The sequence below is a fragment of the Pollachius pollachius genome (genome assembly GCF_949987615.1).
Source record: "Pollachius pollachius genome assembly, chromosome: 19".
NCBI classification, from domain to species: Eukaryota; Metazoa; Chordata; class Actinopteri; order Gadiformes; family Gadidae; genus Pollachius; species Pollachius pollachius.
The window spans coordinates 13,033,734-13,051,377 of record NC_136952.1 but is presented as its reverse complement, the minus strand read 5'-3'; the positions used below and the strand labels follow the sequence as shown (position 1 = coordinate 13,051,377).

Below are 17,644 nucleotides of genomic sequence, written 5' to 3'. Positions count from 1 at the left end.
ATGCCAGTGGCATCGGCATGCTCAGACTCCGGTAAGTGGATTACATCTCGCACCAAGGACGCCTTGTCTCTGTGTGTGTGTGTGTGTGTTTGTATTTGTGTTTGTGTGTGTGTGTGTGTTTTAATGTCTGTATTTATGACGTGCCATAGCAGCCAGGGCGAGAAGACGGAGAGAGACAGAGACTTGTCGTGGGTGGGTGCTCGGTCACCCCTCCAAGATCTCATGTGACTTAATGAGCTGAAAAATGGTGGGGGCTGAAACTTCCTGCTCAAATTAGTATTCTTCATGTTCCATCAATATATATCTTACACAACCCGTCGCACGGGCGGCTGTGGATCGCTGTCCATTGAGATGAAGTCCGGCGTGCGTAAGTGTGTGCGTGGAGAGCATAGCGTTGCGAGGCTCTTGTGTCGGTGGGTGGTCCTTTTGGCCTCGCCTGCTCTCATAGAAAGCTTAAACGCTGTTGAAACACTGCCAGCAGTACCACATCCACGGTAATATCAAAAGATAATACCGTGCATAGTTGTGAGGGCAGTCCTCTGGGCCCCGATGTGGGGGAGAGATGGAGAGACAGTCGAGGCCGGTGGGAAGGGATGAAGGGAAATCACGCTGCAGGATTCTCCCCTACAGGTGCGTGGCTGGCTTTCTGCCATCTTTTAAAACGGTTTAGTGTTGGATAAGGTGAGGTGACGGACAACACAGCAGCCAGCCAGGGGAGAAAGGGAGGGTGGGAGAGGTGAGGGAGGGAGGGTGGGAGGAAGGGAGGGAGGGAGAGGAGAAGGGAGGGAGGGAGGGAGAGAGGGGAGGGTGGGAGGGAGAGGAGAAGGGAGGGAGAGGGGAGGGAGGGAGGGAGGGAGGGAGAGGAGAAGGGAGGGAGGGAGGGAGAGAGGGAGGGAGAGGAGAAGGGACGGAGGGAGAGGAGAAGGGAGGGAGGGAGGGAGAGGAGAAGGGAGGGAGAGAGGGGAGGGTGGGAGGGAGAGGAGAAGGGAGGGAGGGAGGGAGAGAGGGAGGGAGAGGAGAAGGGAGGGAGGGAGAGAGGGGGAGGGAGGGAGGGGATGGTCGATGGGCATGCGGTCAGATGAGGTGAATGTTGTCCACAGTTTATTGTCCTCATAGTGGTCATTCACAATGTGTGTTTTCTGAGGTAGGGTATTTTTGAGACTCTGGTATTTTTGCCGCTGGCTCGGTTTCGATTCATGCCGGTGTTTTGGAAGCATTCCTCAAATTGCCTCTCCAAAACCCTTTCAGGTCTACTCGATGAAAGAAAACATCAATTTCGGCAGGGCTGGTTACTTTCTGTGCAGGCACGCAGTCCGCCCGATGCGCTGCTCTCTGAGTTTGTTACGAAGCCACCTACTGCATCTTAGTCCTTAAGCAGCGCGACTGTGTAATAACCTAATGATGTCTCTCAGGCCCGTCGTTATGATACAAGGCCACGCCCCCAACATTGACTAAGCTCCGCCCCCCGCTCCTTCCACCACATCGTGGCCGAGAAGCCAAAAGGTGGGAGATGTGAGAATGTTTTTCAGTCCGCTCTCTGCAAAAAGCATCACACTTGCCATTCCTCATTCATGGACACACACACACACACACACACACACATACACACACACACACACACACACACACACACACACACACACACACACACACACACACACACACACACACACACACACACACACACACACACACACACCGCTCTCTCCCCTCATCCCAGGAGAGGGGGAGGGGGAAGATATGCTCAATCATGTGTAGCCTCGACAGACTCACTTCAAGAGCATGTGGCGGGAGAGGGGGAGATAGAAGGATGAAGGGGGGAGATGGAGGGAGAGAGGGAGGGAGGGAGAGGTTGAGGAGATGGAGGGAGGGAGAGATGGAGGAAGGGAGAGAGGGAGGGAGAGGTTGAGGAGATGGAGGGAGGGAGAGATGGAGGAAGGGAGAGAGGGAGGGAGGCTGAGGTTGAGGGAGATGAAGGCAGGGAGGGAGATTGAGACGGAGGGAGGGGAGGAGGGAGATGGAGGGGATGGAGATGTAGCTTGAGGGAAGGAGAGAGGGAGATGGAGCTGGAGGGAATGAGGGAGACGGGGATGGAGGTAGGGGGAGATAGATGGCGGGAGGGGGAGAGGGAGGGAGGTACACGGTGGGGAGTAGGTAGTCGGAATCCATGAGGGAGAGAGAAAAGAGAGGGGAGTGTGCGAGAAAGAGAGGAGAGAATCAGAGAGAGGGAAAGGGAAAAAGGACTGAGAGAGCGAGAGACAGGGGAGCGAGGAAGCAGGGAAGCACCAGCGGGAGCAGGAGGGAGGAGAAAGCGGAGAGAGGAAGCAGGAGGAGGAGGCTGATCCCTCCGGTTTCCTCAGACACTGTGTGTGCTTCTGAGCGAGCACTGTGTGCGAGAAGGGTGGGAGCTCTGTCTGTGTGTGTTTGGGCAGGGTGTGAGCGCGGTGTGTGTGAGTAGGGTCTGAACCGTGTGTGTGAGCAGGTTGCTAGCACTGTGTGTGTGAGCAGGGTGCTAGCACTGTGTGTGTGAGCACTGTGTGTGTGTGTGTGTGTGAGCAGGGTGTGAGCAGCGCTCTCTACTGTGCTCACTATGGCAGAAGGCTTGTTTGGAAGGGTGTACCTGGACCAGGACTCTGCACACTCCCTGGAGGGGCTGGAGCTCAAGCTGGGAGGAGACGGTAAGGGGGCGGGGCTGGTCCGACAGCGAGGTCGCTACGCCAACGCCTGGATGAATGAATGGGGATGAGGCTGGGGATGGAGGAGAGGGGGGATGAATGAATGGGGATGAGGCTGGGGTTGGAGGAGAGGGGGGATGAATGACTGAACAGACTTGAAGGGAGCCGTAGTAAAGGTGGTTTGGATTGAGCTTGGATGAAATCGTGCAAACGCTATGGGGTGATGTCTTTGGATCACCGGTCAGGTCAAGTACAGTTCAGAGGGATGATGAGAGGATTGAGTGAGAGGCTCAGTACCAGCTGGGGGGAATTTGGGGATGAGGCTTGTTGTGATTCTCCCAAGACTTGTGAGTCGGTTGATGATGATGATGATGATGATGATGATGATGATGATGATGATGATGATGATGATGATGACAGTGACAAAGTGCAGGGACCTACAGGTGTGTGTGTGTGTTTGTGTGTGTATGTGTGTGTGTATGTGTGTGTGTGTGTGTGTGTGTGTGTGTGTGGCTTCAATCTTGAAAAGCACAAGGAGTAGACCTCCATATGGCCCATGCATTACAAATGATCAGATTTAAATCTTAACAATGCAGTTTTGTATTTGAATGAATTATAAAATTCTCAAGGCAAGCATTTGAAGTATATTCAACGCAGGAGACAGAGAGCAACAGAGAGGGGGGGAGAGAGACAGAGTAGGAGAAACAGACAGAAAAGAAAATCCTTATTGATGTGCTGCAAGAAGCGAAAAATCCTGATAAAGGAAAGATATCACAGATTTCAGGGCAACCCACTGTCCATAGGGGATAGCAGTTCTCCATCTGCTGGTGTTGGAGGCTGCATGCCAATGACCCTGCACTGATAATATTTACACACACAGCCTCGCTCATCAAGAGCTGCCATACATTGCCTTCATTATTAAGTGACTCAATCAGGGTCTCATGCCAAGGAGTAATGGGTTGAAGGATGAGCCAAGTTTGATGCTGTGTTTCTTTGCTAGCATCCTTTAGACGTTTCTTCTCCCTAGCGAGCAGCAGTTCAGTGCTTATCTCCTACTTTTACGTTATACTTTTCCTGCTTTGGCTCACAACTTTCCTCTTCAGGAGTTGCCTGAACATGAATTGTTTTTCATCATATTCTTTTTTCCATAGCAAGGCAGATTTGCATGCAAGAATATATTTTCTTAGTTTGTGTGTGTGAGTTTGTGTGTATGTGTGTATGCACGTGTGTCTATCTGTATGCGTGTATGTCCAAGATGCTTCACTTTGATGTAGAAGGGTGAGTTTGTGTGTCAGAGTGCATTTTGAGTGCATTGTGCGATGTGTGTGTGTGTGTGTGTGTGTATTTGAATATGAGAGAGGTGTAATCACGTACCTGTAGAGGGATTAGTGTGTGTGTGTGTGTGTGTGTGTATGTGTGTGTGTCCGTCTATCCGTCTGTGTTCAGAAAGAGAGACATCATTATATTTGATAGAATAGCAGGTGTTAGACGTGTGTGTGTGTGTGTGTGTGTGTGTGTGTGTGTGTGTGTGTGTGTGTGTGTGTGTGTGTGTGTGTGTGTGTGTGTGTCCATACACAGTAGTGTGTACATTAAGTAAGTGGTGGTATTTAGCCATGTGTTTAAACAGAGATAGCATTTGATTTAGTGGCCACCGGTAGTGAAGAGATGCGCTACGCCGTTTCAAGTGGATTGGGTCATGCCTTTGGAGAGGCGAAGCTGCTCATTATCTACAACCAGACAATACCTCAAACCATATGTTCATTTATGAATATGTGCATATTATGAATCATTTTTGTGGAGGAATATATTGCAGGGGAATAAGCCATTATATATTTCTATTTCTAGCCTTTTTTGTTGATATTCTAGCCTAAACTGTTAATGTGTGCGACTCGTTAGCTACTTCTGAGGGCTATCAATGTTAGCTGCTTCTGAGGGCTATCCATATTCACTGCTTCTTAGAGCTATCCATGGTAGCTGCTTCTGAGGGCTATCCAGGTTAGTTGCTTCTTAAGGCTATCCATGGTAGCTGCTCTGAGGGCTATTTAGGTTAGCTGCTTCTGGGGGCTCACAATGTTAGCTGCTTTGTAGGGCTATCCATGTTAGCTGCTTCTTAGGTCTATCCATGTTTTGCTTCTTCTTAAAGCTATCCATGGTAGCTACTTCTGATGGCTATCCATGTTATCCATGGTAGCTTCTTCTTAGGGCTATCCATGTTAGCTGCTTCTGAGGGCGGGAGCGTACCTATGTTCCCGGCTTTGTATATGACCGGGGAACACAGGACCCTGTGAGCAAATCTTTTTTTCGTAGGATGGTAGGGGCAAGTACCGCCTTTTTGCGCCTCTGATTCGCCTGTGATTGGTTAGAATGGCTCTCCTCCGATTGGTTATGGTTAGGGTTAGGTTTAGGGTTAACCCTCACCCTAACCCTAACCATAACCCTAAACCTGACCCTAACCCTTTGCACCAGGGGAACATAGGACCTGGGGAACATAGGGATGACCCCTCTGAGGGCTATCCATGGTAGCTGCTTGAGAGAGCTATCCGTGTTAGCTGCTTTGTAGGGCTATCCATGTTAGCTGCTTTGTAGGGCTATCCATGTTAGCTGCTTTGTAGGGCTATCCATGTTAGCTGCTTCGTAGGGCTATCCATGTTAGCTGCTTCGTAGGGCTATCCATGGTAGCTACTTCTTAGGGCTATCCATCGTAGCTGCTTCTGAGGGCTATCCATATTCGCTGCTTCTGAGGGCTATCCATATTCGCTGCTTCTGAGGGCTATCCATAACTGCCGTCCACCCTGGTGAAATGTCACTAAATATCACATGTTGGTGTTTCTACAATGCTGACCTTCAGCACACTAATGAGAAGATGCATCTCCACCAAAACAACCCCACCTTCCACATCCCTGTAGCTGGAAATGGCCATCGCCATGGCAATAGACAGCCTTTGACAGAGGCAAAAATAAACGCATCAATAAATAAATGAATATTATATGGTAGTGGAGAAGCCAGCACCATTTGATGGGTTGTTTCGAATACACACAGGGAGGGAATTCTATCTCGTTCTCGGAGATCATGTATCAGAGGAGTGTGATCTACGTGAGGGGGTTGCATAAGGAAGCTGCCTTGCTCGCTCCCTTACTATTGGCAATGCTTAGGCTTCCCCTAGGCGATATTATCAGAGAACATCCATAACTCTGTGGCTGATTACAATCATACATCTGTGCTGAACGAAACAATGCTGATGCCATTTGCTGCCATTTTCTCCTTCACGCATTGTCTATCATCGTCGGTCATCTCCGATCCAGCAGTCCATTTTAAAGCAGAACTTCCAGGGTCGGAGATGTCATGAGAGCAAAGTGGATTTAGCTTTGTGAAGTTGATTCTGAAAGGGTAGGAATAGTGCATTCTTACAGCTGCCTGTCGACATGGTGTTGATTAGAAACATTTACTGAAACCTTTGTACTGTTTACAAGTGCTCGACGAGTTTGTGTTCAATGTTAATAAGCAATTAGGTGCTTACAGATCCCTGCTTTGGGAAACATGCTGGGTCAAAACAAATAAGGTAAAAAATAAAAGGAAAACGCTATGTTCACCGACCCAGTTGGAGATCGTCTGCCTTCAGCCTTTAGAGAAGTCATCTAAAGTCTGATTTGTGAGGCTAATCATTGATACATTTATTATTTAGAGACTATGATAGATCTATTGCATTTCCAACCTTCTAATCTCCAGTTCCAGTTCTTACCTAAGAAAACACTGAAGAAAGATCCACATGTTTTTAAGGTTTAATAAAATTGAAATTCTCAATTTGTCGTTAGAATTCATGAGGTTACCGGTACCTTTTCTATATCATGACAATACATCTACTACATACAACAACTCTATGTGCATAAGTTGGTCATTAATAACCATTGTTTAGTAGCCGTTTTGGTATTTAATCTCGAATATAAATCGTAATACCTCATCATATATCAACCATGTATGACATGTATGTCATAAAATACTATTATAGTTTATGCCATTTCGAATTGGCTAGAATACTTTTATGGCCTAAGTAATATCCAGATCAGTATTCTAAACTGGGTGCGTAACAGTTGCCAGTGAAAGAAGGTGTTCTCAGCAAATCTGTTCATCTCACTACGCCCACTCGCATCACCATTATGCTGAAATACATCACTACTTTGTCAAGGATTCTCTGGCTAGCTAGAAAAATGTAGGTTCATCATTCACAGTCTACAGGGTTTACAGGACGTGGAATGCATTCCGTCTTGTTGATTACCAAACAAGTTCATCCTGGTTAATCAGCTGTGATGAACGCACAAACACGCCTAATTCAACGGGCTGATCAGGCTGCCCTCTGTGACATATGTCTCTCACCACCTCCAGGGATAGACTAAGCATTCATTGATTTAGCTGGAGGGTGGAGAGTTTAATCCGGTACTACGGCGTACTCCAAGTCTGTTCTGTACTCGTGAGCAGTGCTTGTCAAATCAAGTCACAGGAGTTTAATTATTTTTAAGGTATTTTTAAACCGTGTCAATTATTTATCATTGGTGGAATACGCTTTTAGTCATTTTTCATCTCTCTGTCTGGAAAAACCTCTGGTCATTATTAAAAATGATATTCACACAAAGTCGTATTGAGTGTGAGTAGTTCACAGGGATGTCCCTCACCTGGTTTAACCCCAGAAAACTACAGTTTAGTCTTTATCCTTCGGCTGGAGGGATAAGATGAGTAATTTCAGAGCAAAAAAAATACTTTGAGCGAAATAATTTCAAATGCTAAATGTTATTTAATAGAGTCAGCAGTAGAGCTGTGACGGTGGCAAATGCCGACTGCACCGCCGCACGCTGTTTACATGACATTCAAAGAGTTTCCCTGTCTCGCGCTAGCTATGCTTATGAATTTAACCCGGCAGAAAGGGAAATTAGTTTGAAGTGCGAGTACTGCGGTTCATGATGTAATTCACTTCCCAGCTTTGACACCAAATCTACACTGTCATAATGATCTCCCAACATTCATCTATTCCACTGCTCACCTTTTCTTCTCTCCTCTCTCCCCCCTCCCTCCCTCTCTCTCTCCCCCCGTTTACCCTTTACCACAATCAATGGAAACACAGATTCAGTTCATGCCCAATCTGTGACCCTGGGCATGATTGTAGACCGTTTCTGTAATAACAAATATATATATATATATAAAAAAAATCTCTCTCTCTCTCTCTCTCTTTCTATGTAATCTGCCATTTGTAGGTTAGGTAGCAGGCGGGGTTGAGGGTTGGGGTTGATGTGGTGGTGGCGCCACACACCGCGCCCGTTCTTATCAACCACAGCCGTCATTCTCTAGCGACGAGCTAACAGGTTGCGGGTTTCACCGATGGGGGCTGGTGGTGTTTAGCGAGCGGGGGTTTCTGCTTTGAATGTGAAGTCACCAGCATTCGTGCGTCGTCTCGCCACTTTTCCTTTCCCGCCGTTTGCTGTTCAGCTCACGCTTGTCTGTGAACACAAATCAATAGCGTTCAGCAATCATGACAACAACCCTGGCTCCGTCTTCTTCATTGGTAGGGCTCCTCCTCCCCCTTCTGTGTGTGTGTGTGTGTGTGGGTGTGTGTGTGCCTCTTCCTGTTGCTTGCTAGAATCTAGTTTGAGTGAGCACCTCACACACACAAAAACACACAAACAATAACGCACACACACACACACACACATACACGCACACACACACACACACACACACACACACACACACACACAGATACACACACACACACACACACACACACACACACACACACACACACACACACACACACACAGACACACACACACACACACACACACACACACACACACACACCCAGCCAAGCACGAAATAAGCTCTGTGACTGTTTATTCTTGGCAGGGTCTCTAATTATTTATTTATTTATTTTGGGCAACCAGACTTATCCTCCCGACTCTGTTTATCTTCGACGGCTCTCAAACGACCGCTCAAGTGCCTACTCTCTCGGTCACGTCTCCAGCTGATCCCGGGCACCTGCTTTCACACAGAGTGGTGGTCTCCCAGTGTGGGGTGGTGCTGCAGGCTGCTGGGTGGGCTTGGATGCACTGAGGTGAACGACAAACGGGTTGCTCAGCGACCTGGCAGAGGCTGTCAGGGTGTAATGGAGCGAAGGGGGCTGAGATTAACGGCTGCTGCTGCTGCTACCGCTCGAGGGAAGGGGGATAAGGGTTGATATTGAATGATATGCATTTATATTAACTGAATATCGAAACCAGAGCGAATTGGAATGATGGGATGCAGGGGTGGTTGAGGGGTGTGACGTCACATCGCAATGACCTACTCCATTTCAGAAGTATGTTGTAGGTAGTAATGGCGTTTTGGTCATAACTACTCGTCGATTCATTAATCGTGAATACGTTTTTTCATTTTGGGGGGATATTCTTACGTTAGATACTGCCTCAGCGTTTCTCAAGCGAGAAGTGGCAAAACAATGTTTTGATAAGCCTAGGTTGCGGTATATTTACGTTGATTCAGGATTTTACAGTACTACAACTCTCTAGAGTCATCACAAAGTGGCGGAGTAACAGCAAAGGAAAATCACACAAGGCATTCAGATGTGCAGACCTTATAGGATAATCTGTTGTTTGTAAGGTGTTCTACCAAGTGTCTTCCTCCACACATCACATGGTCACCAAAGAGGGGCAGGGTAGTCTAGCTATAGGTTGGTCTTTGACTACCAGTTAAAAGGTTCCGTGTTCGATGCCCATTATGTCTTGCCCGGACATCGAGAAAGTAGCCTTACCCTGTGTCCCTGCTCCTTTATGACACCTATCTGGATGAACTGTTTGGCCATTTGGATAAAATGCTATTTGTTTTTCAAAATGAGCTTTTTTATATTAGGGGACAATGAATGATGTCGAGTACATTGACATTAACATTTGGGGCATTTAACGGACGCTTTTATCCAAAGTGACAATAAGTACGTCAGTCAGAAGTAGGAGAAACAACATTTATCTGTCGGTTCAGTAAGGATGTTCAAAGAATCAAGCGCCAAGCACTTACAATTGCTAGGTTAACCCATTCCCCATATACAACAAAGCTAGCTAGGATACGATGCTACACAATACTAAGAACTATTTTGAAGTGCCAGGACGTACAACATACAATAGGAGTGAGCCATCCAGGTCTTTGTGTAAGATCTTGCCTTCGTAATGGTGTAGCTCAGCGTCCCAGATGTAGACAGGATCGGTCCCCCTATGTGCTGACTCTTAAGTGCTGAGTGCTGAAACACAAGCCAGAGCAGAAAGTAGGCCCTCAACGCAAGTGGGATCTTTAATAATCTCCATGAATTATAGAGAAACTTGGCAGCCTGGAGACTCAACCTTCTGTGTCGGGGAGCACTCTGAACCACTGTGTAGTACAGTGCGGACCAGAACATTGCTATCACAAACACACACACGCACACACTGCACACAGGACGTGGCCTGCTTTCACCTGCCTTCTCTCCCTTTTGTTTTTGTCCTTGCTGTCTTGATCAGACAGGATACACAGGGGCACAGAGTTGATGAGTTAGAGAGAGAGGGAGACAGAGAGACAGAGGGAGAGAGACAGAGGGAGAGAGACAGAGGGAGAGAGAAAGGAGGCCAGGAGAATGATGGAATGATAAGAAAAGAGGGGGGAGAGTGTGGTCCCTGGTGTCTGTGAGAGAGAGGACGATTGGCATAACAATGAACCTGACAAACAAAAAGAGAGAGAGAGAGAGAGGTAGAGAGACGCTGACCAAGACTTGAATGAAGAGAGTTAGAAAATAAATTCTATAGATGCAGAAAGAAAGCAAACGTCACAGGAGAAAATGGAAAGCAGAGAATGAATGAACAGTGAATAATAGCGGCCCGGGATCATGATTCAGTGGAGTGATCATTCATACCGGGAATTATACCTCACTAAATTAATACCAAAGAATCCGCGGCTCGGGTCAGGGTGCCTCCACTTCTTGAGGAAAGTGCAGATGAGGCGGCGTGGTGCTGGTGATTAAAGGGAATTATGCAGGCCCACTGCGGCGGGGCTGGCACCCGTCCCGGCTCTGGACCGGCTCTGATCCGCGGGATCAGAGCCGGTGCCCGGAGGAGACGACACGGGACGACCGGGCTCCCCCGGGAGAGGCCAGGTCTGTTTGTTTAGGGAGTGATGTCGGATGTATTGGGGTAGTCTCCTCACAGCCGAGTCATCACCCCCTCCCTCTCTCACTCCCTCCCTCCCTCCCTCCTTCTCTCCCTTTCCCTCTTCCTTCACTACCTCTTGCATTATCCTGTCTCTCTCTGTCTGTCTGTCTCTCTTCCTCTCTGCCTCCCTCCCGCCATCACTCCCTCTCTTCCTTCACTACCTCTTGCCATACCTCCTAACCTCTCAGAGAGACAGCCTGTCTGTGATTCTCTCTCTCTCTCTCTCTCTCTCTCTCTCTCTCTCTCTCTCTCTCTCTCTCTCTCTCTCTCTCTATTACCTTCCCCGACCTCCCCCTCTCACCACTTCCCTTCTCCTGAGAGACAAGATGTCTTCATCTCACTTGCGGTATAATATATATATTTCTGCCGTTGCTTGACAACCGGGGTGGGCGGGGCTTGTCTGCTCCCTTGGTGCCCAGAGGCGATGCAGGGCCTGTCTGTCAACAATCCCAGCCGATGATTTATGTCACTACAGATAAGAAAGTCCTCTCAGGTAGCACTTTTTGCGACAGCTTTAAACAAGAGTGATGGGATCAGTCTTTGATAAGGGAATGAGCTGGGGACTTATTTAGGATCTGTGTGTGTGTGCGTGCGTGCGTGTGTGCGTGCGTGCGTGCGTGCGTGCGTGCGTGTTTGTGTGTGTGTGCGCTTGAGCGTGTGTATGTTTGCCAGCCCTTCTTGGCTGTAATGAATGAATGAATAAATTAATGCATCCAGTTTTACTAATACCGTTTCAAGGACACTTCCTTGAGGCCACGATGACCTTCAACATATCAGACAACAAACCCGGGCCGCTTAAGCAGGGTCGCAGACACAATGCAGGGTGATAGATGGCTAAATAAATAATGTTAGCCCCAGAGCATGAGGAAAACCACGTTGAAGAGCTCCAATTTGTCTCGGTGAGGCGCAGGTCCTTGACCTTATCTCTCTTAGAGGGCCCTTGACACCTGCGAAAGAACAAATATAGGCTGAAACCTCTACTTTATGTTCTTATCCTGACCAAGTCGTTTTTCTGTAGTCGAGCGGACGTCACAACAGCACACACAACGGGAGTATATGAGTCTGCGAACCCCGCTGACAAACCATCATTAACAGGTATTCATTCTTTGTACAAATGCAGGCTTTGTTAATATGGCAGCTATCAGCTGCATCCACCCAGGACGCACCATCTCTCTCTGTCTCTCTCTCTTTGTCTCATCAAAGATAGGTTGGGGACAGAAGGGATTCTGGGCAATGTAGGAAACACTGATGTGTTAACCCCCTTATAAATGCATCCCCACTTTCACTTTAAATCAACACAAAACTATAGATTTGATTAGATATCTTTACAGAAGATTACCTTTAGTATTTGTCTGGGTCTGAATGGTTTGTTTCTAACTACTTTCACTGACTTCAGAGAAGTAAGTTCCCTGAAGTCATTCTATTCTACTCAACCTGTTTAGGATTAGCTAGCTAAACAAAAGCTTTTTGGATTGCTTTTGGTGTTGTGAAGGCATACTAATTAATTTGACTAATTATAGATCATATTGTTGTTATGCTTGTTGGTTTCAGTCCTACGCGCGTTCATTTGCTTTCTCCAGTGAATAATTGCAGACGATTTATGTTCTATAAAAATAATTTGTCTGAATAAAAAGGATCCATTGAACAAAAAAAAACAACTTTCACTATAGATACGGGAAAAATCATGTTTGTCCCCAATCCTCAAGTAGCATCAAAACAGTCAGCGGTAAACTGTTATGCAACTCAGCTCAATAACTCTCTTATAAAATATCAGTAAAAATCTGTCGCTCTTTTTCATGGGCTGGCCTTGATTAAATGAGGCTACAAACCCAAACACATCAAGCAGCTTCAAGTTGAAGTGCACCTGATATCATCTCACTCATTAGTCACATTACGAGTAAATACCTGCCTTTCTGGAAGCCGTCAGTGTGTTTGCGTTATCTGGTGCACATAATTCTGGAGGTTTCACGTCTTGTTTCTACAGCTCTATCCATCTCTCGGTCTCTCTCTGTCTCTCTCTCTTTCTGTCTCTCTGTCTCACTGAGTCTCTCTTTCTCTGTGTCTCTGTCTCTCTGTCTCTCTCTGTCTGTCTGTGTCCCTCTCTCTCTCTCTGTCTCTCTGTGTCCCTCTCTCTCTCTCTTTCTCTCTGTCTCTCTGTCTCTCTGTGTCCCTCTCTCTCTCTCTGTCTCTCTGTGTCTCTCTTTCTCTGTGTCTCTCTTTCTCTGTCTCTCTGTCTCTCTCTGTCTCTCTGTGTCCCTCTCTCTCGGTCTCTCTCTCTGTTTCTCTCGGTCTCTCCAGACTTCCTCCATCATGGATCTCTAATTGAGCTGAAAACTGATTAGCCGACTCTCTTAATTGGTGCCCTCTAAATGCCCTTATTAGGGCGCGGGGAGGGGGAGAGAGCTCCTTCTTGACTGCAAGAATATCTTGTTTGGCGCACCAATCACAGTCCTTCATGTTAATTGACGGTTGCTGCTGTATTTTTAGCTCATGATCCTGATAATGAATAAACTAAAACAACAAAGGACCCGCTATGTTATTTTCACAGGAGACGTAGTGTATTTTCTGCCAAACAAAGTCTATCTTCCCCTCCTTCAATCTGTTCCTCTGGTAAATGCCTGGTTTCATGTCGTGTTCAGGCACCCACTGTGTTAATAACACAACCAGAAACCCAGCAGGGCTGACGGTGTGTCTGTTGTTAATGATGTCATTTCCCCCTCTGCCACTCTCCCTGGCCTATTACTGTTGACTGATGTCAGAGCCTTTTAAGTTTATAGTTATTCTATTCTTTTTCTAAGGCAGGATGTGGGAGTTTTGTGTGGTTGTCTTTCACAGCAACAAGACGTTTAGTCCCGTGGCATGGAGAGCTGCAGCTGTCCAGAAACCCCAGGAATATAATTACTAGATTCCTTCATGTCACACAAGAGTGATCAAACTTTTACTTACAACAGGTTCTCATTATCCTGCAAAGTTATTGTGACATTTAGAAAACCATTGAGATGAATTGGCTGAGGAGGAAAAGGTTGTGTACTGAGAAAGATGTTAATTAGGTTGAACGTCCCAACTGTGCACATTCAATTGCTGTTTGTGCGTGTGTGTGTGTGTGTGTGTGTGTGTGTGTTTGTGTGTGTGTCAGCATGCGTACGTACGTGCGTCTGTGTGCGTGAGAGAGTGATAGGTGTGGTAAGGAAGATAGATCTTCTTCTTAAGAGTTCACAGGAAGTAACAACAAAGCCGAATAGAGCAGAAATTACCTTTCAAGAATGGTGACGGCACCTTCCGCCCTCTCTATATATCAGCCCATCACTCTTTCTCTGTCTCACGTACACACACACACACACACACACACACACACACACACACACACACACACACACCCCGATGTCATATTTTATACGTCGACTACTGGCACTGTTTCTCATTAAATCCATTTTCATTTCAGTCTGTCTCATGAGCATTGCGAAATACGGAAAGTAAAATAACCTTTTACTGTCATTTTCTTCTTCTTTGTGTGTGTTTGTCTGCGTTCATGTCTGTGTGTGTGTGTGTGTGTGTGTGTATGTGTGTGCGTTCATGTCTGTGTGTGTGTGTGTGTGCGTTGATGTGTGTGTGTGTGTGTGTGTGTGTGTGTGTGTGTGTGTGTGTGCGTTCATGTCTATGTGTGTATGTGTGTGTCTGTGTATGTGTGTGTATGTATGTGTGTGTGTGTGTGTGTGTAGCCATGCACCAGGGTCTGGACACACTGAGTGACAGCACCAGCTCCACGACGGCCAACGACCTGGACCTCATCTTCCTCAAGGGGATCATGGAGAGCCCCGTGGTATGTAGAGACTGGGTGTGTACGCGTATGCACACTTTGGTTTATTGCCAAAGTGTTTATTCAGTGTGACTTTCTATACGGGACGATGCTTAAAGGTCGGGGCACCCCGGGGTGCCCTTCATCACACTGTGCTCGTCCAAGAACCTTCATGAGAAGTGTTTGTCCAACGCTTCTAGCAGAGTTTATTCTCTATTTGGACCGCTCCAAGGAAGGATGTAAACCAAACTTTCACCAAAATAATCAGAAATTAGCTTTTCGTGGACTGCTTGAGCTAGTCTGGCCTTCAATATTCAACTTGTATCTGGTTTGCATAAATAACTCTTTTATCAAATAAACCCTAACCATTTTCATTAACGCATTTTCAGTTCTCAATAGAGACGCGCTCTTTCCTACAAATTGCTTCGGAAAGGAGACTTAATCGAGGAAATACTTTTTATGAAAATGCTCATGAGTGGATTTTTGCTATTGATCCTATTTCTTGAAAGCCTCCTAATCCTCACTAATCACCACTTAAACGTTTCACTCTCTTTGCTAGGAACCAGATGTTTAATAGTCCTTCTTCCAGAAGCCCCTGTAAGAAGAAGTCTACCCCTCGCACTGACCAATAGGAGAGCTCCGGCTCTGATGTCATGGTTCTATTGAAGTGTTAACAGGGGAAGAAAACATGGAGCTTTAACACTCCACACTTCCCCTCCTGCGCGTGTCACCGGATTTCTTTTTTCCGACGTCAAAGCCTTCGCTCTCACCGTGTCATCTCCGCGCTCTGCGTGTCATCTGCGCGTCTCCCGCTTCCTGACGAGCACTTCCATCAGAACCCACCCACGTTACGACGGGGGGGGAGTCGCGGCTCCCTGACATTTTAAACCGCCGTGCCGCCGGCTGTCCTGGAGGCTCACGCAGTCGTCTCTCCAGATGAGTACGGGGAGAAGGAAACATCGAAACACTGTTGTTATTATTTCAAGCACTGCAACGCAGGGAGGCTATTAAAAGGCCTTTTTTGAATCCGAACCCAGTGTCAATCTCCCTAAACCTGAGATGGCTTGGGGGGCCGCAGACCCCTCTCTCAGGGCAGCCGGCAGAGAGACAGGAGATGGAGGGGGGTTAGGATGTGTGGTCGGGGCGCTTTTGTTTTTGTACTTTTATGGTGTGTAAGGAGATCCGCAAGGGAGCACAGCATCAAACACCTCCTGGTCTCACTGAAGAGCAGAGTCTGAGGAGCATACATCTGAACCTCTTTACTACTTTCTTTGTGTCTGTTTCTTTTTTTTTCTGCCTTCTTTTTTTCTAAATTACTCTCTCTCTCTCTCTCTCTGTGTCTCTCTCTCTGTCTCTCTCTCTGTCTCTCTCTCTCTCTCTCTCATTCCGTCTCTCACTCTCTCTCTCTCTCTCTGTCTCTGTCTCTCTGTCGCTCTCATTCCGTCTCTCTCTCTCTCTCTCTCTCTCTCTCTCTCTCTTCCACTTGCACTCCCTCTCTAGCTCTCTCTGCACTTGGTACCTCACCTCATACTGATTACGTGGTTCTGTGATGGTGAGAGTGTGTTTGTATGTATGTGTGGGTAAGGGTGTGTGGTGTGTGTGTGTGTATGTATGGGTAAGGGTGTGTGTGTGTGTGTGTGTGTGTGTGTGTGTGTGTGTGTGTGTGTGTGTGTGTGTTTGCCTAAGAGTGGTGGGGAAGGGTGGCGTTACCGCCCCTGCTTATTGATGAGTAAATCTCATTAAGCGTGAATCTGCTGACGTGATCCGAGGCGGAGAGCAGACCCTGCAAGGCCTGGCACAAAAAAAATAAACGCTTGCTCCATATATTATAGAGCAAGCGAAACATTCTGACACTAGCATTTATGCAGCGCCACTGCTGTGTTGTTTGCCACCGAGCAGCAGCCCTCTGAGACCTTCCCCATCCCGCGAGGCCATGTTCTAGTCCCTCTGTCTCGCTGCAGGGCGGTCTGGCCTCGATCCCCAAGGAAGCCCTTCCCAAAATATTGGGAAAATGCAGCTCCATCGGGGACGGAGTCTGGGTTCATGAGCAGCGAGCAGTGCAGCAGTCTGTTGATTTGAAAAAGCACCGCCGGCACCCTGAGGAAAGTGTGGCAAACAAAACTGTAATCATCTGAAATAGACTGAATAACGGTGCTTTAAGAGGAACAGAAAGGTCTCGGATTATTGTATGTATTCGCTTTGCTTTCTACTGAGTTCCGCAGGGCGGATACGTAAATGTCAGGGTTTTCCATTAGACTAACAGAGTTGGACAGTGTGTCTAATCTATTCAATGACACATAGCTACAGCGTCACTGGTGTTAACATCGACAGTAACATTGTTGACCGCACGCCGTCTCTGAAGATTCCGAACCGTGGTGGTAAACGGCAGACTTTTTTTCATTTAGGATCGTCAACTGATTTATTTTACGAGAAGGGCAAAAATATTACTCCAGGCAGTTTTTTATTACTAAAATTGCTTGGAGTGCCCCGCAGACGTACAAAATAATGATACGGCCAAGTAGAGAAAAGCTGCCACGCGTCCAATCTACGTCATCCCCAACAGGAGGGCTTTGTAGAGAGGCATCCCCTGCCTAGAGAGAGGGAGAGAGAGAGAATTCAGAGTCCTGCCCGTTCCATCTCCCTGGTGTGCAGCTGACCTGTAGGCCTCATTAAAATGGATCTGGGATATGTTTAGTATGATAACGAGTTGGAATGTTCATTTGGGAGCAAAGAAGCGCATGCAGGCGCATTCTTCAGTTGGCTGTTTTTTGCCAATTCTATCAAAACACTATAAACTTGGAACGATAGGGGCATGTGTTATTGTAGAAACTAAATTGCTATTTTAAACCACTGAAAAGGCTAGAAGTAGCCCGACACTTCTTTGGTAGTATAATACGGTGCTTAACATAAAACTAGGCATTGATAACCAGTGTTTCTCCTAGGATGGAGTTGCAGCAGCG

General features: G+C 47.0%; 1 protein-coding gene across 3 annotated transcripts in view; it reads left to right on the top strand.

Annotated features, from left to right (window-relative positions):
• mpp2b (MAGUK p55 scaffold protein 2b) overlaps positions 1–17,644 on the top strand; it is a gene marked incomplete at both ends in the record, with an annotated part of 37,465 nt that continues 19,821 nt past the window's right edge. Inside the window, 2 exons of one of the 3 annotated variants that reach the window (XM_079756368.1) lie at positions 1–31; positions 14,608–14,708. In XM_079756368.1, the coding sequence (XP_079612494.1) occupies positions 1–31; positions 14,608–14,708 (132 nt within the window). Of the gene's footprint in view, positions 32–2,590; positions 2,679–14,607; positions 14,724–17,644 lie in introns of those variants that run through there. The other 2 variants (XM_079756367.1, XM_079756366.1) reach the window with 2 other exon arrangements.